The sequence below is a fragment of the Dromiciops gliroides genome, chromosome 4, assembly GCF_019393635.1.
Source record: "Dromiciops gliroides isolate mDroGli1 chromosome 4, mDroGli1.pri, whole genome shotgun sequence".
NCBI classification, from domain to species: Eukaryota; Metazoa; Chordata; class Mammalia; order Microbiotheria; family Microbiotheriidae; genus Dromiciops; species Dromiciops gliroides.
This window is the reverse complement of record NC_057864.1, coordinates 25,858,215-25,884,624: the sequence shown is the minus strand read 5'-3', so window position 1 is coordinate 25,884,624 and position 26,410 is coordinate 25,858,215. Positions and strand designations below refer to the sequence as shown.

At 46.8% G+C, this 26,410-nt stretch overlaps 1 protein-coding gene across 1 annotated transcript in view; it reads right to left on the bottom strand.

Moving 5' to 3' along the window:
* Nucleotides 1-1,931: 1,931 nt before the first annotated feature.
* The window catches only part of SLC1A7 (solute carrier family 1 member 7), an 88,978-nt gene continuing 64,499 nt past the window's right edge, over nucleotides 1,932-26,410 (bottom strand). Inside the window, exons 4-11 of the mRNA XM_044004886.1 lie at nucleotides 16,522-16,564; nucleotides 14,323-14,545; nucleotides 8,754-8,853; nucleotides 7,561-7,794; nucleotides 5,337-5,531; nucleotides 4,691-4,825; nucleotides 4,099-4,201; nucleotides 1,932-2,431 (exon numbers count right to left, since the gene is read on the bottom strand). Coding sequence (XP_043860821.1) covers nucleotides 2,204-2,431; nucleotides 4,099-4,201; nucleotides 4,691-4,825; nucleotides 5,337-5,531; nucleotides 7,561-7,794; nucleotides 8,754-8,853; nucleotides 14,323-14,545; nucleotides 16,522-16,564 — 1,261 coding nt within the window. The 3' untranslated portion in view covers nucleotides 1,932-2,203. The remainder of the gene's footprint in view (nucleotides 2,432-4,098; nucleotides 4,202-4,690; nucleotides 4,826-5,336; nucleotides 5,532-7,560; nucleotides 7,795-8,753; nucleotides 8,854-14,322; nucleotides 14,546-16,521; nucleotides 16,565-26,410) is intronic.

Below are 26,410 nucleotides of genomic sequence, written 5' to 3'. Positions count from 1 at the left end.
CTAGCATTAAGGATTGACGCAGCCATTCTGGAAGGGACATGGGCATTTTGGATGGACTGCAGATCAACCTGGGTGAGTAGGAGCATGTGAATCCCTCAACTTTTCTGTGCCTCAGTTTCTTCCTCTGTAACATAAGGGGATTAAACTAGATGTCCTCTAAGCCTTCTAGCTCTGTCTTTGATCCTTGGTAAAGGGCTTTTCAAAAGGCCAATGAGAACCTGGGCCACCTCAAGAGGGGCCGAACTTCCAGAAGAGGAAGGTGACATGGTCTCTTCCCCGGGTTATTGGGTTCTGTTCTGGGCACTGTGGTTAAAAAGGGCACAGTAAGCTGGAGAGTGTCCAGAGAAGGCAAACAAGATGGTGGAGAGCCCTGGGTCTGTGTCATGTGAGGATGAGTGGAAGGAAATGCGCTGTTCAGCTTGGAGAGTAGGGGGGAGGATGGGAGTGGTCCCCAAGTATCTGAAGGCCTGTCAGGTGGAGAAGGTTCTGGCCCCAGAGGGCCTGATGGGAGGACGGGGAGGATGAAGAGGGGCCAGCAGAGGCTTGGGATCAGAAGAACCTTTCCACCAATGAGAGCGGTCCCGACGTGGAACAGGCTCCCCCCAGCAGCCCCTCACTGGAGGCCTCTAAGCACAGGCTGGACGACTCCTTGTCAGCTGTGTCAGAGGAGGGATTCCTTCCATATCTGAGCTGGATTTGATGGACGCTGAGGGCATCCAGACAAATATTTCTTAGGGATGGTGAACTTTGCCCTGAAGTTTATCCAAGGGTCCTTAAGGTCAGTGGAAGCCTTCACATCCTGATGGAGAAAAGGGAGGTCCTGAGAGTGCGGGACCTTCAATGATGGTCTGCTACAATGTTGGGACCCAGACGTCCTGTGTCTTGTGGAAATAGACCGGGGGCATACTGAAAATGTTTAACAACTGACTTTCCAAAAATACACAGTACACTTTTAGATTTAATGTGGAATAGTAACATTTTCCCAGATGCTACTAACCTCCAGATAGAGAGGTGATAGATTGAAGCTCCCCCACCCCCACCCCAGATGTGGCTAAGGAGGAAATTTATTTTACTTGACCATACATATTTATAAAGGGTTTTGAGAGAAGTTAGGTGGTATAGTAGATAGAGCACTAGACCTGGAAGACCTGAGTTCAAATCCAGCCTTAGGCTCTTATTAGAGGCTGCTTAACCTCTGCCTCAGTTTTCCTAACTGTAAAATGTTGATAAGAATATCACCTACCTTGCAAGGTTCTTGTGAAGATCAAGGGAAAAATATGTATAAAATGCTTAGCACAGTGCCTGGCACATAGTAGGTACTTAATAAATACTTATTGACTGACTCCAAAGATGGCTCTTTACCCACCAGCCAGGCTGCTGCTGCTGCTAATAACCCTCCCCTTGCCTCCTTGTCTGCCGTCACCTTCCACCTTCCCCACCTCTGCCTTCCCTTCTGGTTCAAACATCCAGGCTTTTCCCCAAGCTTCAGGTTTATTATAAATACACTCCCACAACAATTAGGAGCAGTCTTGTCCTTGTCCTCCCAATGCATATGCCTATCCTTTAACCCCAGGATGCAGTTTGACATGTCCTGTTGATGTCAGGAGAGACAGAAGCAGGGCTGCTGGGCTGGGTGTCTGGAGACCCCACTTTCAGAGGTCCTGACACAGTCCCCAGCCTCCCCCTGAGGGAGCCCCTGCCAGAGCTGATGGGTACTTGGAGTCCCTATGGAATGCCCTTGGGCAGAGCAAAGTGCAGCCCTAGGAGGTCCTGGAGCCCAGGCTCTGGATCCGAAGGCCACAGCTTCTCACAGGCTCCTCTCCCTTGGCCCCTGAGGGCACCCCCGGTTTCTGGCAGGGAGCTGCAGTCAGGGTCCCCTGATGAAGCCCCCAGCAAAGAGTGGCTTAGGGGCTGGGGTTTTAGGACCCAGGAGTCACCGGAGGTCTGAGCTGGGCAGCCCAGGGGAAAAGAGGCAGGCATTGCTTTACCAAGATAATGCCTCCAAGCCAACTGAGCCAGAGAGCAAGGCTGGGTCAGGCTGCTTCCGGGCACAGAGAGAGCAGGGACTTCCCGAAGGCATGGGCCCTCCCTGAAGCATTGATCCAGGCTCTGGGCAATCCTCAGAATCCTGAATCAGAGAGGAGGCCCCGGGAAGCCTCCGAGGGCCTCCCCATGGCACTGGGCTGTGGGCTGGGGAGGCTGCCTAGACATTGGTCTCCAGCTCGTTGATCTCGATGGTGCAGTGATCCGTGCTGGACCCGGGCCGAACTGGCTCGTCGTCTTGTTCCACTTGCACGGGGACATGGTGAGAGAGGAGGGCGGTGTCCAGGGCTGGCCCATGGGCCCCTGTCATACTCTTCACACAGCCATTTCTCTGCGATGCCACGATCTCTTCCAAGCTGACAGGTTTGGTGTCACAGGGTGGTGGCTTCTGGCCCTGGAGGGACAGAAAAGGAATGGGGAGGCAACGAGGCTTGGTGGTAGCAGCAAGAGAGATTGAGGTTAGACCTCAGAGGGATGAGGCTGGTTCAGCTTGGCCTCCAAGGACAGAACAAGGAACAGTGGGAAGTGACAGGGGGACTAACTCTTGATCCAGAACAAGGAAGCAGTGCTGTCCAGACAAGATAGAAGGGGTGGCCTTGGGATAGTAGGTAGTGAGCTTCCCACAACATGGGAGGGGTGAAGGCTGGATAACCCTTGTCAGGATGTTATTGTGTGTGTGTGTGGGGGGGCGGTTCTTGGTCAGGTACAGATTGGACTGACAGCTCCCAGATCCTGCAGGTGGGGAGAACGCCCATCTCAGAGCTGAGAGAGTGGGAGAAAAGACCCCAGCTGGGAGCCAGAAACTTGGGTCCCTGTACTTGTTCTATTTCTAATGCACTGGGTAACCTGGGACAAGTCATTTTTGCTCCCTCTGGACCTCAGTTTCCTCATTTGTAGGACAGGAACAATAGCGCCTGCCTGGCCACAGGGTGGTTGAGAGCATCTTGTGAGATGGGACCCGTGACAAGGCCCTGTAATCTCTTACAGAATCCCAGCTGGTTGGAGTTGGGATGGGCCTCAGTGGGCACCTGGACCAGCCTCCTACCTGAGACAAGACAAGCAGCCTATCCAGCCTCAGTCTGCAGGGCTCCAGTGACAGGGAGCTCACTCCCCCTCAAGCAGCCCCTGTCACTTCTGGGGTAGCGCAGTTGTTAAGAAGGTTTTTTTCCTTTCCTCTTTCCTGCTCTCTGATTCTTGAACTCCCATATATCTTGTAAAGCCTAGCCGCCTTTGTAAAGCTTTCCTTGATGCTAGAGACGAGATGACAAGCTGCTCCAGCATCTTTGCCAAGAAAACTCCAAACGGGGTCACGGAGAATGGCATTGAAAATGGCTGAACAACAAAGCCTTCTGCTGCATGCGTCGCCTCCTTTGTCTCGCTCCTCTCTGTCCTTGTCTCATCGTCCAGTGACACCGTCTGATCCGCGAGCACAGAGACGCTGCTTTAGCCAGCCTTGGTGTCTCTGCCAGGAGCCAGCGCAGCTGGGGCTTAGTAAACGTTCCTTTAATTTGTCATTAAATAATTCCTAGCTCTTGCTCTTTCTTATGTAGTGCTTTTAAACTCTGGAAATTCTTTTCTATTCTGTCATCTCCTCTGAGCCCAGGCCAAGCCTATGTGGCTGGTGGGTATAAATATTCCCATTTAACAGAGGAGCCAACCGAGGCCCAAGGAAAAGTGACTTGTCCAAGGTCACGTAGCAAGGTGGTAACTGAGTCTAGTTCTCAGCCACGTGCTCTGACCACTTTCCCACACTGCCTTTTATAGAATTATCACTATTGGTTTTTTTTTTTTGGTGGGGCAATGGGGGTTAAGTGACTTGCCCAGGGTCACACAGCTAGTAAGTGCCAAGTGTCTGAGGCCGGATTTGAACTCAGGTCCTCCGGAATCCAGGACCGGTGCTCTATCCACTGCGCCACCTAGCTGCCCCCCTATTGGTTTTTAAGAACAAGAAGGCAGGGAGCTTTAGTGTCACTGAGGTCTATGGGATCAGATGGGACGGCCAGGCCTGGCTTCAGGTAGAGGAGGGGAGTGAAGAGGCTGGAGCCTCATTCTTACCTCTGTGCCTGCGTCGCGGGCAAAATCCTTCCGGCAGATGTGAGCCATGATGCCGGCAGCCAGCGCGTCACCCAGGACATTGATCATCGTCCGGAAACGGTCTCTGAGAAGCCAAACCACGGATTTCAGGTCCCCAGTCACGCAGCCCCATCTGCGGGGATCCGTCCCTAGGTAACTCAGCTCTTCCCTGGGCCAAATGGTGCCTTTGCCCTCTGAGCTAAAAGGGTTTGCCAAGCTAATGAGCCAAATAGGCAGCATGCTGAGGGTGTGGGAGGAGAGGATTGAGCCTCCTGAGGACAAACTCTGGGTCAAGCGCTTTGGAAGCAACCATTGGCTGACCAACAAGGTGCTAATTGCAAATTATCTTCTTTGCGAATGTCTCCGACCTGACACGGAGACTGGGACATTCCCAGAACCCAGCAAAACACCATGCAGGAAACTGCATAATCCCTCTATGGGTGAGTCCAGCACTGGGCTGGGCAAAGGTCAATGGGCAGGGGTCAAAGGGTCTAAGGCCACTGCTATGCCCGCACCCCTACGTGATCCCCACGGGGACTCTCCCTACCCCTGCCAAAGAGACTGGGTGACTCACAGGGCCCAGTCGACGGCGATGATGAGCGTGATGTCATCGGTGGGCAGCCCCACGGAGGTGAGCACGATGACCATGGTGACGAGCCCTGCCTGTGGGATCCCCGCTGCCCCGATGCTGGCCGCTGTAGCTGTGATGCTAGAGCAGGAAGAAGGAATAGAGGGAGAGAGGAGACACAAGGCTGGGGCCCATCAGAAAGCCCAACCCAATGAGGGCGCCATGATCTTTGACATTCAGGTTCCGTGACCTGTGACACATGGTCCCCGGGGAGAGGAGGAAAGAAAGGTTCAGAGGGTGCCGCCCGGCACTGCCCTCGTGACGCAGAGTCATCCCCTGCCCTCTGGGGCTCTCTATGTGAAGGCCTCAGGCTGCTCTCAGCAAAGCCCAATGCACAAGACTCCTGTGGAGAACGAGTCCCCCCAGGGGCATGGGTGAGGACAGGAGCAATGACAACAATGCTATAACTACACCCTACTAGCCCTCTTGAGCTACGAAAGGCAGTCATTTCAGCCGCCTGTGCAGCGGTCCCTAGAACATTAACTGTGATAGATTTCCCACAGTGAGTGGTGGGAGGGGCTTTGACCCTGGTCTTGCCCTCCTCCCCCTCCTCCTTTCCGTGCTCCCTGGGTGCAGGGCTGGGGGCTGGCACCTGATGGTGATGATCTGGCCAAAATCCAGCTCATAGTTGTTGACTTGGGCGATGAATATGGCCGCCACAGCTTCATAGAGGGCCGTGCCATCCATGTTGATGGTTGCGCCCACGGGGAGCACGAAGCGGGCAATGCGCCGGTCGATGTGGTTGTTTTCCAGCAGGCACTTGAAGGTGATGGGCAGAGTGGCTGAGCTGTGGGAAAGGAGGCGGCTTTGGAGGGCAGGGGCTGCATATTTGCCTTTCTTTGTGTCCCTCTTGCTTAGAACAGTGCCTGGCACACAGTAGGTGCTTGCAAAATGCTTGTTGACTGACTCACTAACCTTTCTTTCTTCCCCTTTAGACCCATGGAAGACATGATGCTGAGGGAGCAGGGTCAGCCATAAGCTGGGCCCTGTGGGAACCTGGTGGAGCTTGGGGGGCCCTCACAGAACCTCAGAGCTGGAAGACACCTTCAAGGCCACTGGCAAGCGAGTCCCACTCGAAACTAAAAAGGGATCCCCATAATAATGTACTTAACCAATGATCCTTTGCCCTTCTCATGAACACCTCCAGTAACAGGGAGCTCACTACCTGTCAGGTCGGTCCATTCTCCTTGGGCCCAGCTTTCTTTATCTCAAGCTTGAATCTGCCCCCCCCCTCCATTGCTCCTGGTTCTGTCCTCAGGGCCACACAGAACTAGGCTGATCTCTTCTCCACAAGACAAGAACTCAAAGAGGGCACCATGTCCTGCTCCTCCCCACAAGTCTTCTCTTCTCCAGGCTAAACAGCCCATCCTGTGACATGGACTCAGGGTCCTGCTGGTTACCCCTCCTCTTTCCACACTCCAGGTAATGAATGTCCTTAAACTGGGGAGCCTGGAACTCAACACAGGACTCCAGACAAGGTCTAATGAAGGTGGGGGACAGTGGCACAATCCCGTTCCTATTCCTTAAGCTCTGCCCCAACTGTATTAGAGTTCTTGGCTGCCATCTTGCACTGCTGAGCTTGTGGTCCATTACAACCCTCAGATCTTGCTCAGGATAACTACTGTCCGACTACTCCTTGCTAGTATTGTTTTTTGGTTTTTTTTTGAGAGGCAATTGGGGTTAAGTGACTTGGGGTTAAGGACTCAGGTCCTCCTGAATCCAGGGCCAGTGCTCTATCCACTACGCCACCTAGCTGCCCCACTCATATTGTTTTTGAAGTGGTTTGTAAAGATGATTCTTTGAACCCAAGTGTGTGGTCTGGCTCCAGGAAATTCTCAGGCCAGATCATAGAATTGGGTTCAGTGTATTTGTTTTCCTTTTTTTTTTTTTTAGTGAGGCAATTGGGGTTAAGTGTCTTGCCCAGGGTCACACAGCTAGTAAGTGTTAAGTGTCTGAGGCCGGATTTGAACTCAAGTACTCCTGACTCCAGGGCTGGTGCTCTATCCACTGTGCCACCTAGCTGCCCCTGTTTTCCTTTTAAGATCCCCTCCCCCAAGTTATATTATATATTCTAAGCTCCCTCCCATCTCTGACATTCTCTGTTTTAAGGCACCTCCCAGTTCTGACATTCTATGTTCTAGGATCCTTCCTAGCTCTGATATTCTCTATTCTAAAGCCCCTCCCAACTCTGACAGTCCCTATTCTAAGTCCCACCCCCCATTCCTCCAGCTCTGACATTCTCTGTTCTAGGACCCATTCTACCCCCACCCTCCCCAGATTTGCTATTCTCTGAGCCCAGGAGTCTAGGTTTGGAGCCAACGGGCCAAGGGTGGTGGTTGCGATGGCAGCAAGGCCTACCTTTAACCAGCCCCAGATGCCTGGGTTTAATGAGGCCAGGACTTTAGCCAAGAGCCAAATTTATCTGGAAATGGCTTCTTCTGCAGGCACAGACTAGCCCTGACCTCTTAGCAGCACTCCAATCCGGAGAAACCCCTCCCATACTATCCCCATGCTCCCTACTCCGTTCCAGCTCTATCTTATGACTTGGAAGCAGAGGATTTTGGTTCCAATCTCTGTCTTACTGAACATTAGCTGTGTGTCCTTGGCAAATGAGCCTCCTGATAGAATTGAGCAAGATGAGGTTAAGCTTTATGACTAAAATTTTCTGAAACCAAGATTTGACTCTGTCATTCTGTGGTTCTAGAACATTAGGAGACTATGGTTCTAAATCAGATTCAGTGGATCTGGGATTCTAAGAGCGTCAGATACTTGGAACTCTAAAATCGGGGTGGGGGCCGTTAAGCCTATGGTTCTACCTGGAAGAGGTGGCCAAGGCGATGAGCAAGGCTTGAAGGACGCCCCGGATGAAGACGATGGGGTTCTTCTTGGTGATGGCAAAGTAGAGCATGGGGAGGATGAGAAGTCCGTGCACCACCAGGCCACACACCACAGTGACAGCATAGAAGCCGAGCTTCTTCCCGATGGCCGTGGGGTCGTCCATCTCCAAGATCTTCCCGGCAATGAGGAACACGATTCCGAAGGGGAAGTACCTGTAAGAGCACAGCAGGCAGTTCTCACGATGTGGCCTTGAAAACCCTGCCCAGATAGATACCACCTCCCTGGGCAGCCTTCACTGACCATCCCTAGCCCACTGTGCTCTCTCTGAGGCTCCAAGGGAACTTGGACAGCCATGTTTGGGCATCTCCCCAGTGGGCACTGATCAGAGAGGGCCTGGAGTTAGGAGACAGACTGATAGAGTTGGGAGGGAACCTTAGAACATGGAATATCAAAGCCTGGAGGAGCCTTAGAACAGAGAGTGTCAGAGCTGGGAGGAGCCTTAGAACCAAGTGTAACATAGAATGTCAGATGACCCTGGGAGGTAGGCATTCCAAATACTATTAATCCCCATTTAACCACTGAAGAAACTGGGGCACAAAACCCAGGGTCCCATTCATCAAGTATCAGAAGCAGAATTTGAACCATGGCAGCCAAGCAGTGAAATGGATAGGATGCTGAACCTCGAGTCAAGAAGACCCGAGTTCAAATTCTGATTCAGTTACTTACTGTGTGACCCTGGGCAGGTCATTTAACCTCTTCTAAACTTAGTTTCCTCTTCAAAATGGGGATGATGACAGTACTTACCTCCCAGGGTTGTTATGTGGATCAAGTGATATAATATTTGTAAGGCACTTTGTGAACCTCAATGGTTACTGTGGCAGTGATGATGGTGGTGATGGCGATAATGGTAAAGAAGATGGTGGTGGTGATACTATCTCCCTTGATCCCATGTCCTTTCCTCTGTCCACTTCACCGTGTTTCCACTCCTGACATTCATTAAATGTGTGACTCTGGACAAGTCTCCTCCGTTCTCTGAACCTCTTTTAGATGGGGGTGATAAACCCTGCACTCCTTCCATCAGAGGGTTAATGCAAACACTTTTCAGTCTGTAAAGTAACCTAGGGAGGTGAGCTCTTCTGAGCATGCATGCCTCCAGTCCCTGCACACTCACCACACAGCCACAGCCACGATCTTCATAACAGACTCATTCAGGCACTGGCAGAAGCTAACCAGGGGAGCTCCGCTGTCCCCCATGCGGCCCAGCATGATCCCTGCAGTGGACACAGGCATCCATGGATGCAGAAGTATAACACACACAAGTACTATTAACAATAATTTTAGCTGGCCATCTCTTTTGTTTTCAGTTCTTTGCTACTATAAAAAGTGCTGGGGCAACTAGGTGGTATAGTGGATAGAGCACTGGCCCTGGATTCAGGAGGACCTGAGTTCAAATCCAGCCTCAGACCCATGACAACTTACTAGTTGTGTGACCCTGGGCAAGTCACTTAACCCCAATTGCCTCACAAAAAAAAAAAAGAGTGATTAAGAAAATAGCATTTTTTTTTAAAGTGCTGCTATACATATTTTGATATATATGGGGCTTTTTTTTGTTGTTGTTATTGACCACCTTGGTGTCATTGCCATGCAGCAGAATCTGTGCCTTAAAGGTTGTCAGTGTTTTAGTCACCCTCTTCACAGCTTTTTCCAAGTTGTTTTCACAATTGGACCAATTCATAGATCCACCAATAGTATATTAGTGTGCTTGTCTTTCCACAACCCCTTCAATACTGACTATTGCCTACTTTTGTCCTCTTTGCCAATCATCAGGTTGTGAGGTGAAATTTCAGGGCTGTTTTGTTTTTGTTTTTGTTTTTTTAGTAAGGCAATTGGGGTTACGTGACTTGCTCAGGGTCACACAGCTAGTAAGTGTTAAGTGTCTGAGGCCACATTTGAACTCAGGTCCTCCTGACTCCAGGGCCAGTGCTCTATCCACTGAGACACCTAGCTGCCCCGTCAGGGCTGTTTTTATTTACATTTCTCTTAATAATATTTTGGAGAAATCTTTCATATGGATGCCTATAATTAGTGATCCTGCTTTAGAAAACTATTCATATCTTCTTTCCACTTACTTATACATTAAGGAACGATTTTTGTTCTTATATTTGTATTTGTATTGATTTCCTATATACATTGGCAATCAGGCTCTTGTCAGAGATATTTGGGGAAAAGCCATTGCCAGTGACAGCTTCACTTGTTCTTCTAGTGTTGATTTTGTACATGCAAAACCTTTTTAATTTCATGAAATCAAAACTATTTTTATTTTTAGAAAATGTCCCTTTATCCTTTTCAAGTCAAGAATTCTCCAAACAATAGTTATGAAAGGTCCTTCATGTGATTATTTTATTTTTTTGTAGTGTGATCTCTTAATAGTCAGATGACATGTCCATTTTGTGCTTATTGTAGTATATGGTATAAGATGTTGGTCTAAATTTAATTTCTGCCAAACTGCTTTCCGGTTTTCTTGGTAGTTCTTGTCAAATAGGAAGCTCTTCTCCAAGTTATTAATATTCTCAGGTCTACTGAATACTGAGTTATTGTGGTCAATTGTTTCTGATTCTTCCTTGTTTAGTCTGTTCAATTCACCTGCTTTTTTTGGTGGTGTTTTTTTTTAAACCACTGCCAAACAGTTTTGACAATTGATGCTTTATTCTATAATTTGATGTCTGAAAATGCTATTTCTCCTTCATTTCTCCTTTTGAAATTATTGAAACCTTAAGATTCTAGACCTTTTATTTTGCCAAATGAATTTTGTTATTATCTTGTCCAGCTTTATAAAGCATCTCTTTGATAGTTTGATATGGCACCAAATCTATAAATTAATATTTATTACCATTTGTATTGTATCAAGCATGCCCAGCCATCATCACTGGCTTTCCAATTATTTAAGTTGTTCTTTATTTCTCTAAAGAGTTGCTCTGGTAGTTTGATTCCTAGATATTTTGTGCATTTTGTAGTTATTTTCACTGTGATTTCCTTTCTATCATTTTCTTCTAGATTTTCTGATTTCTATAGAAATCAGATGCTGTTGGTTTCATGGGATTATTTTGTATCCTGAAAATTTACTGAAGCAATTATTCATTCCAGTTTTTCTTTTTTTATTTAAATTTTTTCTTCTTTTTTGTGTGGGGCAATGAGGGTTAAGTGACTTGGCCAGGGTCACACAGCTAGTAAGTGTCAAGTGTCTGAGACTGGTTTTGAATTCAGGTCCTCCTGAATCCAGGGCCAGTGCTTTATTCACTGTGCCACCTAGCTGCCCCCCATTCCAGTTTTTCTGCTGATTTTCTGGGGTTTTACAAATAAACTATCATGTTGTCATCCAATAAGGATAGTTTTTGTCTTCTTTTTGCCTATACCTTTACACCTTTCATTTCTGTTATTTCATTGTCATTGCTAGGATTTCTAGAATTATGTCAAATACCAGTGGGAAAAGGGAATATGCTTGCTTTACTCTTGTATCTATTGGGAAATTCTAGTGTCTCCTCATTGCAAATAATAGTATATTTGGGGTTTGGATGTTTTTTTTTATCATATTAAAATGGCCCATCTATTCCTATGCTTTATTGTGTTATTTTTTTTAGCATACGTGAGTGTTATACTTTGTCAAAGACTTTCTCTGCATCTATTGATATAATTATGAATCCTTTTCAAATTACATGGGTCATATCAACTACACTTTAGCATAAAGGTGGGTGTCCACCCTCACCCCAAATAATCCCAAAAGGCCCAAACAGCTCTATTGAATCAGTCAGTCAATCAAAAGTCAATGGGGGGGGCAGCTAGGTGGCGCAGTGGATAAAGCACTGGCCCTGGATTCAGGAGGACTTGAGTTCAAATCCTGCCTCAGACACTTGACACTTACTAGCTGTGTGACCCTGGGCAAGTCACTTAACCCCCATTGCCCAGCAAAAAACGAAAACAAAAACGAAAACAATAACAATAATAATAACAAAACAAAACAAAAAGTCAATGAGGCATGGACAAATTCTTAATTAATCTGAAAGAACCAGAAAGGCTTTGGGTCATTGGATTAAAAACAAATGATGTCACACAGGAAATATCTTATAATTGGTTGAATAGAATTAGTCATATCCTGCAGGGCTGTGAATACAACAGAAAGTAAGTTTAGAACTATGCATTCTGGTAGCCATTCAGTCAGATACTTGTTGAATCCAATGGTGAAGACTCCTTAGAGCAAATTGCCTTTTTGCGGGGGTGGGGAGGGTTGAGAAGAGAGTTTTATTTTTTTCTCTCCTTGACTCTCTCTGCGCTGACCAGGTGAACTTGGGAGATCCAGACTTCCCAACAGCATCAGTAAGTATTTTCATGCAGCAGTGGCTCATGGAAGCATCTACATCAGGTACTGAGAGACATGCCAAAGACAAACTTGACACACCGAGGAAAGATAGCTTTAGAACTCCACAAGGACATTGATCCTTAGAGCCCAGCAAAGAGTGATACACAAAGGGAGTTTCATGAAGACTCCACAAAGGGAGAAAAGAACTCTCACTAATCAGGAGCTAAGAGCCTACGTTTTGTCTACATATAAGCTCTAAGGTCAAGCCTATTCTCTCCAGAACCTTTTGCATGCAAGGGGAGAGTACGTGTTTAGTTTGGGGAAATATGGCTATAATTGCTTTTGATATATCTGCTTATTAAATACTCTTACTCAAAGCTAATCAATCCTGACTGGTAACCAATGGGGAGCTCGCTGGTGGGGGCTTGTGAACAACAGTTCTAGAAACTCTGAGCCCATTCAGAGTTACCCCCAAGAACATTGAGTGAAAGTACTGGTATCAACTATTCTCTGGGCACCTGGCCTGCCAACTCAAGGGGGAGTTAAGGAATTAGAACTGAAGGGGGCGGGGCTCCAACTTGCATCATGGAAGGAATGGCGCAAGCTATTTCTGAGCCACTGTTAAAGATCTTTGAAATATCATGGCAACCGGGATGTGTGACAAAGGACTGGAGGACAGATTTTCCAGAAAGGTTGGAGAAAAGATGGTATTTTGTCAACTTAAAGTCAATGAGCTGGGTCCAAACGTTCCTCACTGTTCTGTTGCTGCCTTGGGTTCCTTTCTTTCTCTGGAGTCTTGTGGTTCTTCTCTCCCGGGGATACATTGAGGGGTCATGGGGCTAAGTGGTCTTATCTCACAAGCTTCACTCCTATTCATCCAGATCTGTCCCTTTCTGGGCAGCTTCTCCAGTCCATTTCAGCTCTCCTTCCCTCCTGTCTACTCCTACTCCTCATCCCCAATTTTTTTTCTTTTTTGCAGGGCAATGAGGGCTAAGTGACTTGCCCAGGGTTACATAGCTAGTTAATGTCAAGTGTCTGAGGCCAGATTTGAACTCAGGTCCTCTTGAATCCAGGGCTGGTGCTTTATCCACTGCGCCACCTAGCTGCCCTAGAGATTATTTCCATTCTACATACAGCTGCAGAATGCCTGGCATACAGCAGATGCTTAAAATGCTTGCTGATGGGTTGATCTAGTCCCATCTCACTCTCCTTTTTTTTTTTATCCAAGTTCAAAGACAAACTGGGGTGTTAACATTATCAGCAATGAGATGATGGGGGTTAATTCAATGAAAGCCAGGGTTTGTCAAGGACATGTCTCAATGACAGAAGGAAGGCCTCATCTGTGTTAACTTGGTCTGTAAGGACTTAGTATTTTCAGAGGGATTTTACTACCCCCCTTCCCTAAGGAGATGAGGGAGATTTTTTAAAAATTCAATTTTGTTTTGCTTTCCTTTGTTCAGTTAACAAGTATTTATATATCCCCTCCCAATCAGACAACAAAAACAGTTAAAAGAATAAGAAAAGCCTTGTAACAAATATGCATAGTCAAAAACCCAAATTTCTTCATTGACTGTACCCAGTAATGTATGCCTCATTTTGCACCTTGAACTCATCACCTCTCTGCCAGAAGGTGGGCAGCATGTTTCATCAGAGGTCCTTTGGAATCATAGCTGGTCATTACATTGATCAGGAAGCTTAGGTCTTTCCTTATTTTTTTGTAATTTTTTTAGGTCTTTCAAATTTGTTTTCCTTTTCATTCTTTTGACCATTCTGTAAATAGTCCTCCTGGTTCTGCTCACTTTACTTTGCATCAGTTCATACAAGTCTTCCCAGGCTTTTCTGAAACCATCCCTTTCATCATTTCTTACAGAACAATAGAATTCCATCACATTCTTATACCATAACTTGTTTAGCTGTCTCCCAATTGATGGGCACTGCCTCAGTGTCCCATTCTTTGCCATAAATGTTTTTGTGCCTCTGTGTCCTTTTCCTCTTTCTCTGATACAAGAGAGATGTTAGAAGGTTTTACCTGGATTTTCCTGAGAATACCCTCTACACAGAAAGAGCTGGGAGGAACCTCAGAACATCAAATGTCGGAGCAGAGAATGGTAGAACAGAAAATATTAGAACTGGGAAGGCCATCATCAATGCTCTATTCTAATCCTTCATTTTACAAATGAGGAAACTGAGGCCTAGAGAGGAAAAGTGATTCTCTCAAGGTCATACTGTGAGTTAGACAAAGTGCAGCTCTCCCTTCTCCTAGCCAGGGACACTTATGGTAGGCCTCAGGTGTGGGTGGGTTTTTTTTCTACCTCCCCTGATCATGCCTCCAGGAGATAAAGACCTCAGGGAAAGGTGACTCTGAACCCAAGTTGAGGACACTTACCCATGGTGGCTGAGAAGATGACAATCCCCAGCACATTCATGCCATCGCTGGTGCCTGGCTCTGACTTGTACACCACCTCTGGGGGAGGTGTGAGGTCCAGGGCGAAGTTCTGTACCTGGGAGCCATTCTCCTCCTGGACCCCGTAGATAAGGATCCGCTGAGGGGCTTCCTCTGATGCCACTGCCTTGTTGGACTTGACCATTGGGGTGGTCTTGGTACGGTACTGTTGGATAAGATCCCCATCCGTACCATGTCCCAGGAAAGCAGTCAGGGTGGAAGCAAAGGGAAGGTCAGAGAATTGTTACCTATAGTACTATGCATACAGTAGGCACTTAATAAGTGTTTGTGGCATTGAATGATTATTAAACCATATGGTGATTATAATAATGATAAACATCATTATTTAATAATAATAATAATAATAAAGAGGAAGAGTAGAACGTTCAATAGAAAGCTAGGCCTTGGAGTTGGATATACCTGGTTTCAAATCTTGCCTCTGACACATTCTGGCCGTGTGACTCTAGGCAAGTCATTTGACTTGTTAGTGCCTCAGACAATTCCCTAAGACCGAGAGGTACAAAGCAGGTGTTGATTGGAATTGGTAGGGGGAGTTTCGTCAGTGAGAGTTTTCTATACCAATAAAATTATGGGTTGGGCTTAAAAAGGGGCTTTGATAATTATTAATCATGATACGTGTATACCATTAGATAATTAAGACATTATTAGAGTCAGCATAGTGTAGCAAATGCAGAGCTTGCTTTAGAGTCAGGAAGACCTGAGTTCAAATCCCACCTTACATAGTAGCTGTGTGACCTTGGGCAAGTCCCTTAACTTCAGTCTGCTCCAGTTTCTTCATCTTTAAAATGAGGGGGTTGGGGGGCAGCTAGGTGGTGCAGTGGATAGAGCACTGGCCCTGGAGTCAGGAGGACCTGAGTTCAAATTCGGCCTTAGACACTTGACACTTACTAGCTGTGTGACCCTGGGCAAGTCACTTAACCCCAATTGCCTCACCACAAAAAATGAGGGGGTTTGACTCGGTGGCCACTAATTTCCCTTCCAGCTCCAAATAGAATTTTTAATCAATATTTAATGACAGTGGCACATTAACTAATATAACAACTACTTATTACACTTACGCTTCCCATTCCTGATCTTGTTTGGCCTTCACAATTGCCCTGTTGGTTTCAACAGGATGGAGATCATTATTCCCACATGAGAAGCAAGGAAACTGAATCCCAGAGAAGGGAAGTGACTCATCCAGGGTCACACAGCATTCCCAAAAGGGGATCTTGAACCCTCTGGTAGAACACTTCCAGGGAGAGGGAACTCGAGACCAAATGGGAAGCTCATTCTGGCTTTGGACATTTCGGATTCTTAGGATGTTCTGGGTTATATTAACCAGAGATTTCCTCCCCCTCTATAACTCTCCCCCCCTTGCTCCTCCACGCCCCCTTCCCAAGCCAATCGGTTCCCTGTTCTCTTTGATGACCCTTTGGATAGTAGAAGAGAGCAGTCTTCTGTTCTCTAGTCTATTCATCTGATCCTCATGCGCTCAAGGTCCTGATTACTTTGGAGATATCCCAGGTCATCAGCATTCCTCCAAAAGCCTGGGTCTAGAACTGCAGAGACCACTCTGGGTGTGAGCTGACCATGGAGGAGGAGGATGGGATTGGCTTCTGCCTTGTTGTAGATGGTGGACAACCCAAGGCTGTTCTTTTTACTAGCTGCTGACTCAGACTTTCTGATTTGGTTCAATTTAATTCAACAAACATTTGTTAAGTGTCTAATATTTTCCAAGCTCCATCCTAAGTGCTACAGATACACAGATAGAAACAAAATGCTTTTGATGGATATTGAATTTGTGATCCATGAAGAACCCCAGCTCAGGAAGCAGAATGTAGACCCTTGGGCAGATGGAATTCTTTGTTGGGAGCAAGTCGGTGAGGAAAGAGAAGGTTGGGTCTTGGGTAATCAAGTGGCCATACCAGGGCATCATGAGTATTTGATGGTGGGGGGACAGGGAGGACAGGAGGATGCCCAGTGGGAAAGGGTCACATGAAGGGAGAGGTAAGGGCATTGTTTGAAAATGTTGCCACCTTCCCAATTTGGACAAGTTTGACCCTGTAGGACTGTTATGGGTTGCCTCCCTCCCATCCCACCCTATCCCATCCCATCCCATCCCAACACTAACCTACTCACCTGTTTGAAGGTGGCTTCAACTAGGTTTGCAGGAAACATATTCCTGAAAAGAGAAGAAAAGGAAAGGAAGTAAGGCAGAATGCCCAGACCTTGGCCCCAGAACCATATGTCCTCCCTGGCACTGAAAAACTCTGTGGGATCAGGGCCCTCACTGGACTGTGAGCTCCTTGAGGACAGGAGCCTCTCTCTAATGTCATGGGGTCTTAGGATCACAGGGTTGGAGCTGTAAGGGACTCATGGGACCATCTAGTCCAACCCTCTTATTTTGGGCCAGAGAAGTTGTGTGTCCCCCAAGGTCATATAGGCACTCCCTCCATGTGTCTGCATTCTTCTCTTCTTTCAATCACTAGGTTGCTTGCCCTCTTCCATGAAGCCTCCCCTGGTGCCCCCAGCTTAGAGCGACCTCTCTGTTGTTCAGTACTCCCTGATCATCTCTCTTTTGTCCCCATGTCTCCCCCAACCTGGTATCAGATATATGAGTGTCTGGTTCAGATCTTCCCCAGTCCAACACAATGTAAACTCCTTGTGTAAAGCTCTTGATGTCTGTTTATTGAACTGAAATAAATTGTATGGTGAAGAGTTGTTATCGATGTAAGGTAGTCAGAGACATCTGCCTTCAGACACTGCCTCAGACACTAATGAAGCGACTCATTTAATCATCGTCTGCCTCAGTTTCCTTATCTGTAAAATGCAGATAATAGCTACACCCACTTCCTCATGTTGTTAGAAGAATATAATGAAATAACATGTAAAATTCTTTGCAACTCTAAGTTCTCTATAACAGTGCCTGTTGGAAGGGGCAGTGAGGTGGTGCAGTGGTTAGAGTACCGGCCCTGGAGTCAGGAGGACCTGAGTTCAAATCCGGCCTCAGACACTTAACACTTACTAGCTGTGTGACCCTGGGCAAGTCACTTAACCCTAATTGCCTCACTAAAAAAACAAAAACAAACAAACAAAAAAAACCCTAGTGCCTGTTGTCAGCACTGTCATCACCATTATTATTGTTTTACATTGGAAAAAGTCCATCTTTTTGGTACTAACACCGTACTGCTTCTGCTGGGAGTTTACAATAGTGCTATTTGCCCTAATAAGGGACAAAAGTGGCAGAGTAACATCAGCATGGATTCTAATGGAATAAATGCTGGTCCCTGGAGAGCTGTACTAACATATAGTGAAGGAGAGACAGACAGAAAGAGAGACAGAGAGACAGACAGAGACAGAGACACACAGAGAGACAGTCAGAGAGATAAAGAGACAGAGATACAGAGAGCTGCAGAGAGAAGAGGGAGAAGGAGGAGGAGGAGGAGGAGGAGGAGAAGAAGAAGAAGAAGAAGAAGAAGAAGAAGAAGAAGAAGAAGAAGAAGAAGAAGAAGAAGAAGAAGAGGAGGAGGAGGAGGAGGAGGAGGAAGAGAAAGCTAGGGAAGTGAGAGGCCCCTTGGGCCACACTCCGCCAGGTTTGGGGGACTTGCACATGCCCCCTCTTCTCTTGCTGAGGCTGCCTGCTGGCAGCTCATGTAGAGCCGGAATGTTTCCTGGCCCTGGCTCAGACCCGGCTCGTGGGATCGTGAAGGCCAGGTTCTTCCAGACCCCAGCAGGCCTCGCCTCCCAAGCGGGAGGGAGCAGGGTCCAGCCTCCCTCCAACAGCAGTGATTTCCAGATTGTGAACATGTTCCATTGCTATGGTGATGGAGAAGTTGTTATCCCAACCCTTCCAGCTTCTTTTCCCTAGCTTGACCCCTAGGCTGGAGAGGGGCCACGAGACTGGGCTCAGGACTCCCTGGTTCTCCCTAGGGGTTGAGAGGATGCAGAGTGGTGGGCTGGGGGTCACAGGGGTTGGCCTGGCTGGGTCTACCCAGGATGTATTAGTTTTTCTTTTTCATATCACAAGTTTACTATTTTAAGTAAAGTGTTCTTGTTTTCCCAATGGTGTGATGTCATATCATTAATATTAAAACTGCCCAGGCTTTTCCAGGGGAGAACGAAGGCTGGGAATGGGCAGTGAGCCAAGCCAGATCATCTGGAGCCTACCCTGCAAGCAGGCTCTTAGGAGGTTGCAGGAAGGCAGTGGGGAGGGGGGCAGAGAGTGGCCCCCAACTAACCTGTTCAGAGAGCCAGAGGATCAGATGGAAACAGCTGGAAAGGACCTTGGAGGTCACCAAGTCCTCTCCAACCCATCTTTCAGCTGAGAAAATTGAGGTCCAGAGAGATAAAATGACTTGTCCAGGTTCTCACAATCAATTGATAACCATTGATTAAGCACCTATGCTGAACTAAGCTAATGAGTGTCCCAGGCAGGACTTGAACTCAAGCATTTCTGACTCCAAGTCCCACACTCTATCCACGACTCCATGTTGTCACACAGATGACCTCAGAAAGGCCCTGAGGCTCAGGCCCATTCCATGGGACTCATGACCAGTTCAGGGCCTTGTCTCCAGTTGCACAGCTGGTTCAGAGCTGGGCCTAGAACTCAGATCTTCTGATTCCAAATTTTGAGCCTATTCCAAGGTAGCAATCCTTGTCTGGAAGTGCTCAGGCACTGCGAGTCACTGTGCTAGTTTGTGCCAGCTCGTGCCTGCTGGCATGGCTGAGAACGGTCGAACCCGTTCAGGGCACTTCCAATCCTGAACCCCTGGGCCAGCCAGAGCCCAGGTGGAGGGCTCAGGCACCTCCCGCTCACAGCCAGGACTTTCTGAACAAAGACAGCCTTGTCTAGCTCACATAGCTGCAAGGGGTGGGACGATCCTGGTGGAAACATTGCCGGCAGCCGGACAGGACTCCCACCTTGCCTCTGGAGAGATGTGCTTCATATGCTCATTACGTGCAGGTTTTGGAAGGTGAGTCATGGGCAGGACACTCCCAGACAGCTTTCAGGAACGGTCTCTGCCCCGGTGCCAATTTCTAAGGCTCTCTCTTGGCACGCCTGGCTGCCCCTTGTATAAAGAAATTGCTCGTGGAGGCAGGGAGGTGTCCTCACAACCAAACCCGTGGACCACCCAGCGACAAAGCCCAGCGTTTCCAGTGAAGAACTCGATAGACTTCCCGCCTTTTGTCCTGCTTAGAGCTCTGGAGTATTGGGCTCTGTTCTGGATGTTCCATTTTAGGGAGGTCAGTGACTGTCCGGAGAGCATCCGAAGACTGAGGACAGATTGGAGACCAGGCTATGGGAGCAGAGGCCGAAGGAGTCTGTCCTAGCTTGGGAACTGCACAGATTCACAGAGTTCCTGATCTCAGACTTGCAGGCAAGCGTGAACAAGAATGTCCTCTTCCATGTCCCCGGCACTGACTACCCAGCCTCTGTTCACTGAGGAGACGAACCCGCTACCTTTAGAGGAAACCCATTTGGTGTCCAGAGAACAAAATGCTTATATCAAACCAAACCCGCCGCTCTGCAATTCCCCCTCATCCCCTAGGTCCTAGATCTGGCTCCTGGGTTCAAGGAAGGCAAGTCCTTCCATTTGTCAACCCTGAAGGTGCTTAGAGGTGGTTATCGCGTCCCCCACCCCAGCCTTCCCCGCTACAAGCTCAGCATTTACTGTTCTCACAACGGATCCTTAAACCGAGTGCCCTCAAGGCCCTTCCCTGTCCTGGTTGTCTTCCTTGGCGTGGTCTCCAGCTTATCAATGTCATTGCTATAATGTGCCCGACAAGTGAACAGGTGAACTCTACCTGAGTCTGACCACAGCACAGTGCAAGATTGCTTATCCCTAGGAGCTGCACCTCCCTTAATGACGTGAGAGATCCCTTTGGCTGCCCTGTCCCACGGCTGACACACGGCACAGTCCACTAACTCCCCTCTCCTAGATGTTCCTCAGACAAGCTGCTGTCAAACCCTGCCTCCCCGATCCTGCCCTTGTGACATTGATTGTTGGACCCCAATATAAGATTTTTGTGGAACCTAAATTTCATATTCTTAGATTCAGCCCAGATGCTCTGGCCTGTCAAGACGCTTTTGGATGCTCGCTTTGTGCCTCTCATCTGCAGACTTGGCAAGCCTGCCCCCTTTGTCCTCATCCAAGTCACTAAGAAAAATGTTAACCAGCACAGGGCCAAACACAGGCCCCTGGGACATTCCACTGGAGACCTCCTGCCATGTTGGCATTGGACTGTTGACACCTACTCTTTGGGTTTGGCCACCCAACCAGGTATAAATCCATCCAATTATGTTCTCATCCAGACTTCCTTTCTTCATCTTCTCCACAAGAATAGTGTAAGAATCTTTAATGTTTTGTTGAAGTCTAGGCATGTCATAGCTACGATATTCCTTTGAGTTCCTCATTTAACAATCTTGTCTCAAAAGGGAATAAGATTACTGTGGCATGACCGACCCTTGGCAAAGGCAGGCAGGCACTTGGTAGTCGCTGCTTTCTTTCCTAGATGTTGCAACTATTTCCTTCATGATACTTTTGAGAATTCTACCTGGTACCAAAGCTAAGTCCACAAACCTGGAGTTTGGAGGCTCTGCTCCCTTCACTTTTTTGGAAGTCGAGACTTTTCAGGCCAGGGGAGCTCCTTCCCACTCCCTTTCAAAGATTGCTGAAAGCAGCTCAGGCTCTGATGGGCCAGCTCTTTCAGGCTTGAGGATGTCATTCACCTGGGACAGGTGACTTGACTTCATCCAGGGAAGTTGGGGCTCCCTTCCTGATTCCTTATACATCTTGGGTACCAATTCCCAGTTAGTCATTTTTGTCCTGCCTTTCTCCTTGTTGGAGAAGTAAGAAGCAAACTAAGGACCAAGCAGTTCTGTCTTTTCTCTTCTATCAGTTTTCATCATCCCCTTTCTTGGTCCTTAGCTTCACTTTCCAAGTGGGTTTCCCATCCTTGGAGCTCATCAGACAGAGACTGGATGACCACTTGCCAATTATTTTATAAAATGAGATCGTTTTATGATATGAGCTAAACTAGATAGCTGCTGAGGGAGGGAGAGAGGGAGGGAAGATGGAAGGAAAAGAAGGAAGAAAAGAAAGAAATAAAGAAGGAAGGAAAGAAAGAAGGTGTGTTTCCTCCTGGTGCAGTCTCTGATAACATGGCCAAAGAAAGAGAAGTATAAATAGCCCCTTCAGATTCCCTCCCTCCATCCCTTTGCTGCCTTCTGGTAGAGGCACAAGTGTCTTCCTGCTCAAAGTTCTCCCAAACCTAGCATCCTACACCCATTGACTGGACTGCTGCTAAACTGACTCTCCACAAAATCCCCCTGCTATTTAACTCTACAGGTGGGCAGCTAGGTGGCGCAGTGGATAAAGCATTGGCCCTGGTATTCAGGAGGACCTGAGCTCAAATCCAGCCTCAGACACTTGACTCTTACTAGCTGTGTGACCCTGGGCAAGTCACTTAACCCTCACTGCCCTGCAAAAGGAAACAATATATAAAAAATAAACTCTACAGGTGAGCTTGCTTAGTTAGCCAACTGCATTACTACAGGGTTGGTGCTGTGGGACTGGAGCTCAGGAAAGAGACTGGAGTTGTGCATGTTGGTATGGGAGTCATCCTGTAGAGATGGTAATTAAACCCCTGGAAAGTGATGAGGTCACTGAGGGGGAACGCAGAGAGAGAAGAGGTCCAGAATGGAATCTTAGGGAATACCTAGAGTTAGGGGGCATGCTGGGGATGATGATGCAGAGCCAAGAGCCAGTAATCAGGATCGCTGAGAGGAGAAAGTGGTTGGCAGTGTCTAATGTAACTCAGAGATGAAGAAGATGACAAACCTTTAACGGGAGCCATTGAGGAAGTCTTAACCTGCTATGAGAACTTTGTTCTAAAATGTTCAAAAATAGACTACATGAAGGAGCTGGGATTTTGGCAACGTGGGGATCTCTTGGTGTAGGAACAACCTCCTTCCATTGAGGCAGGACTGCTGCCCATCTATGATTTCCTCCATGCCTGGAAGGCTCTCCCTCTTCCCCTTCACCCCGACTTCCTTTAAATCTCAGGCAAAATCCTGCCTTCTACAGAAGGTCTTTCTAAGTTCCATCCTTCCCCACTGGTAGGGTTTTCTAAGATTACCTTCCATCGTACTCTTGGATGTACCTGGTTATTTTCATGTTGGGCAATGAGGTGGTGCAATGGATAGAACAACGAGCCTGAAATCAGAAATCCCGAGTTCAAATCCAGCCTCAGACAGTTCCTAGCTGTGTGACCCTGGACAAGCCACTTAACCCTATTTGCCTCAGTTTCCTCATCTGTAAAATGAGCTGGAGATGGAAATGGCAAACACTCCAGTATCTTTGCCAAGACAACCCCAAATGGTATCACAAAGAGTCTGACATGACTGAAAACAACTGAACAAAAACATTTTCATGTCATTGACCACATTAGAATGTGAGATCCTTGAAGGGATAAACAATCTTTCTGCTTTTTTTTTTTTTTTTTTTTTGGTATCCTCAGTGCCTAGCACAGTGCCTGGCATCCAGTAGGTGCTTAATCAATACTTGCTGACTGAGTGACGATGTAGAAGTTAGAGAACCTGGGGCAGCTAGGTGGCGCAGTGGATAAAGCACCGGCCCTGGAGTCAGGAGTACCTGAGTTCAAATCCGGCGTCAGACACTTAACACTTACTAGCTGTGTGACCTTGGGCAAGTCACTTAACCCCAATTGCCTCACTAAAAAAATTAAAAAAAAAGAAGAAGTTAGAGAACTGCACTTGGGAGTAAGGAAGACTTGGCTCAGAGGTCTTGGCAGCCCCTTGGCCACATGGCTTAAGCGAAGGGAAAGATGACTCCAAAGTAGGGAACCAGGAAACTAGAAGGATGGTGGTGGCCTTGACAGGGAAAGGGACTTAAAGGGGTGGGGGGAGGGTCAAGTGAATCTCCAAGCAGAAGCCGGCACTTAGGTAGAGCCTCGAAGGGAGCTGGGGGTTTGATAAGGCATCAGTGAGGGAGGAGAGCATTCCAGGCATGGCCATAGATCTAGAGGCCTCAGAAGCCCACTGGTCCAACCCCCTTCATTTTACAAATTAGGAAACTGAGGCCTAGGAACATGAAGGGGATTGGCCGGGGTCACATCGCTATTAAGTGCCTGGGGTGAGATTCAGATCCAGGTTCTCCTGACCCCAAGCCTAGCACTCTGCCTCTGAACGATGAGGAAAGTGAAAGATGGGGGAGAGCCAGGGCAACGTGGAGAGATGGGAGATGGAGTCTTCCTGAAGAGCAAAGGGGGCAGGTTTCCTAGACCGTCCAGTGCATGAAAAGCCAAGCGGAGGCTTTTATAAGGAATAGAAAGTGCTTTGAAGACTTTTAAATGCTGTACAAATGTCAGCTCTGTGTGTGGGTTTGCTCTAAACCTGTGATTTCATTACTGTAAAGGACTCTTGGTGCCAAAATCCGTATCAACATCTCATTTGTGATTTATCATCTCAGAGAGCTGCCGGGGCCTTCGGAGCAGAAGGGACTTTCCAGGATAAGCAATATTGTATGTGTTAGCAGCAGGGCAAGAGCACAGCTTTCTGGCTCCAGAACACGGTTCAGGAGGAAAAAGCTGGATTGTCAGTTCAAATACCGGTCCTGCCGATGACGACCTGTGTGACCTTGGATGAGTCCTTTAACCGCTCCAGACTTTGGTTTGCTCATCTTAAAATGAGAGGATTGAGCCAGGTGACCCAACTTTCCATTGAATATAAATTCCTGACAGAACTAGCAAAAGAAATCCTAAGCCCGGAGAGCCATTATATTGCCCCTAGGCTTAAATCAACATAATTATATACATAAAACATAGCTACTCTGTGTACACATAAATATATAAGCAATACATATAGAATATATAAACATATAAATAAGTGTGTATATATGTGTTGTGTGTGTGCACATGCATACATATACATGCACAAATACATATCTATACACAGAGACATATATCAATGTGTATGTGTATGGGTATGGGTATGGGTATAGGTATACTGTATATAGGGTGTCCCAAAAGTCTGTTTAGTTTTCACTGTCTAATGTCTTTTTTTTTGAAGCATTTGGGGTTAAGTGACTTGCCCAGGGTCACACAGCTAGTAGGTATCTGAGGTAAGATTTTAACTCAGGTGCTCCCAACTTCAGTGCCAGTGCTCTATCCACTGTGCCAGCTAGTAAGTTTCAAGTGTCTGAGGCCGGATTTGAACTCAGGTACTTCTGATTCCAGGGCTGGTGCTTGGTCCACTACGCCACCAAGCTGCCCCCAAGTCTGTTTAGTTTTATTTATTTATTTATTTATTTTTGTTTGTTTGTTTGTTTTGTTTGGTGAGGCAATTGGGGTTAAGTGACTTGCCCAGGGTCACACAGCTAGTAAGTGTCAAGTGTCTGAGGTCGGATTTGAATTCAGGTCCTCCTGAATCCAGGACCGGTGCTCTATCCACAGCGCCACCAAGCTGTCCCTAAGTCTGTTTAGTTTTGTTGTTGTTGTTTTTTTTTTAAGTGAGGCAATTGGGGTTAAGTGATTTGCCCAGGGTCACACAGCTGGTAAGTGTTAAGTGTCTGAGGCCAGACCTGAACTCAGGTACTCCTAACTCCAGGGCCAGTGCTCCATCCACTGCGCCATCTAGCTGCCCCCTGTTTAATTTTAAGATGAATAAACCCTTCCCATCCTTATGGTTCTGCAAGAAGTCGAACACCTCTCCCCACATATCTTATTTACCATATTTTCCCTTTGAATGTCATATAGAACTTACTTATCATGGAATGACATTCCATTCTATTGTGGAATGACTATTAAGTCATCCAAGAGATCTATGGCTTCCGCCTCTTTTGGCCCATCTGTCCCCCAGATTTTCAGAGATCATGTTTAATCTAAACTTTGTGTCGCTTCCTGATGCTGCCCTGTACCCTCACTAGCCATGTGACACTGAGCAAATTGAGCCTCGCTTTCTTCCCCTGGAAAATGGAGATAATAATAGAACCTACTTCATAGGGCTGTTGTGAGACTCAAATGAGATAATATATGATGATAATTATATGATATATGATATAATTTATGATTCTATATATGAGATAATCTATGAAAAGATCTAATGGGCTAAATAAACACCAGGTTTTTTTTTAAATTAAGTTAAGTCCCAGGGAGTAGTTTAAGGCATAGAGAGATCAAATGACTTGCATATTATCTAGTAATCAATCAACAAGCATTTATTAAATGGTTAATTAATAAATGCTTGTTGACTGACTGTTGGGTGCCTACTATTTGTGTGACTGTACTCTTTGGGTGAACACTGACATCCAAGCCCTCATCAGTTCTTGCCTGGACTTTTGCAAAAGTCTCTGAATTGGTCACCCTGCTTTAAATCTTTCCTCATCCCAAACCAGTCTCCACTGAGCTACCAAAGTGATTTTTGCAAGTGAAGGTCTAATTTTGTCACCCTCTACTCAATATATTTTCCTTGATGACATTCTTTATTATGGTTCTTTTCTTTTTCTTAAAAGAGTTATTTATTTATTTATTTATTAGTGAGGCAAATGGGGTTAAGTGACTTGCCCAGGGTCACACAACTAGTAAGTGTTAAGTGTCTGAGGCCATATTTGAACTCAGGTACTTCTGACTCCAGGGCCGGTACTCTATCCATTGCGCCATCTAGCTGCCCCAAGACTTTTTTATTTTTAACTGAAAACGCCCCACCCCCCAAATCATTTCCATACACACATCAGAATATAAACAAAGATTCTATATGAAACAGTGAATCTCCATTTCATACTGCTTGCTTTTTAAAAAAAGTATGTATTTAATTCTATGTGATGAATTTTAACTGCTACTTTCAAAACTATCCTGTTTGTGCTTCCTTATGAACTCCCTGTTGTTTTCTCCTGTGCATTTTAAGAAATGTTTTAATGGCCATTTAAAAAAAAAAGATATTGCTAAATTCCTCCTCCCATTAACCCCTTCCCCTTTCCCCATAGAAAAGAAAACTTTAACTGATAGAAAG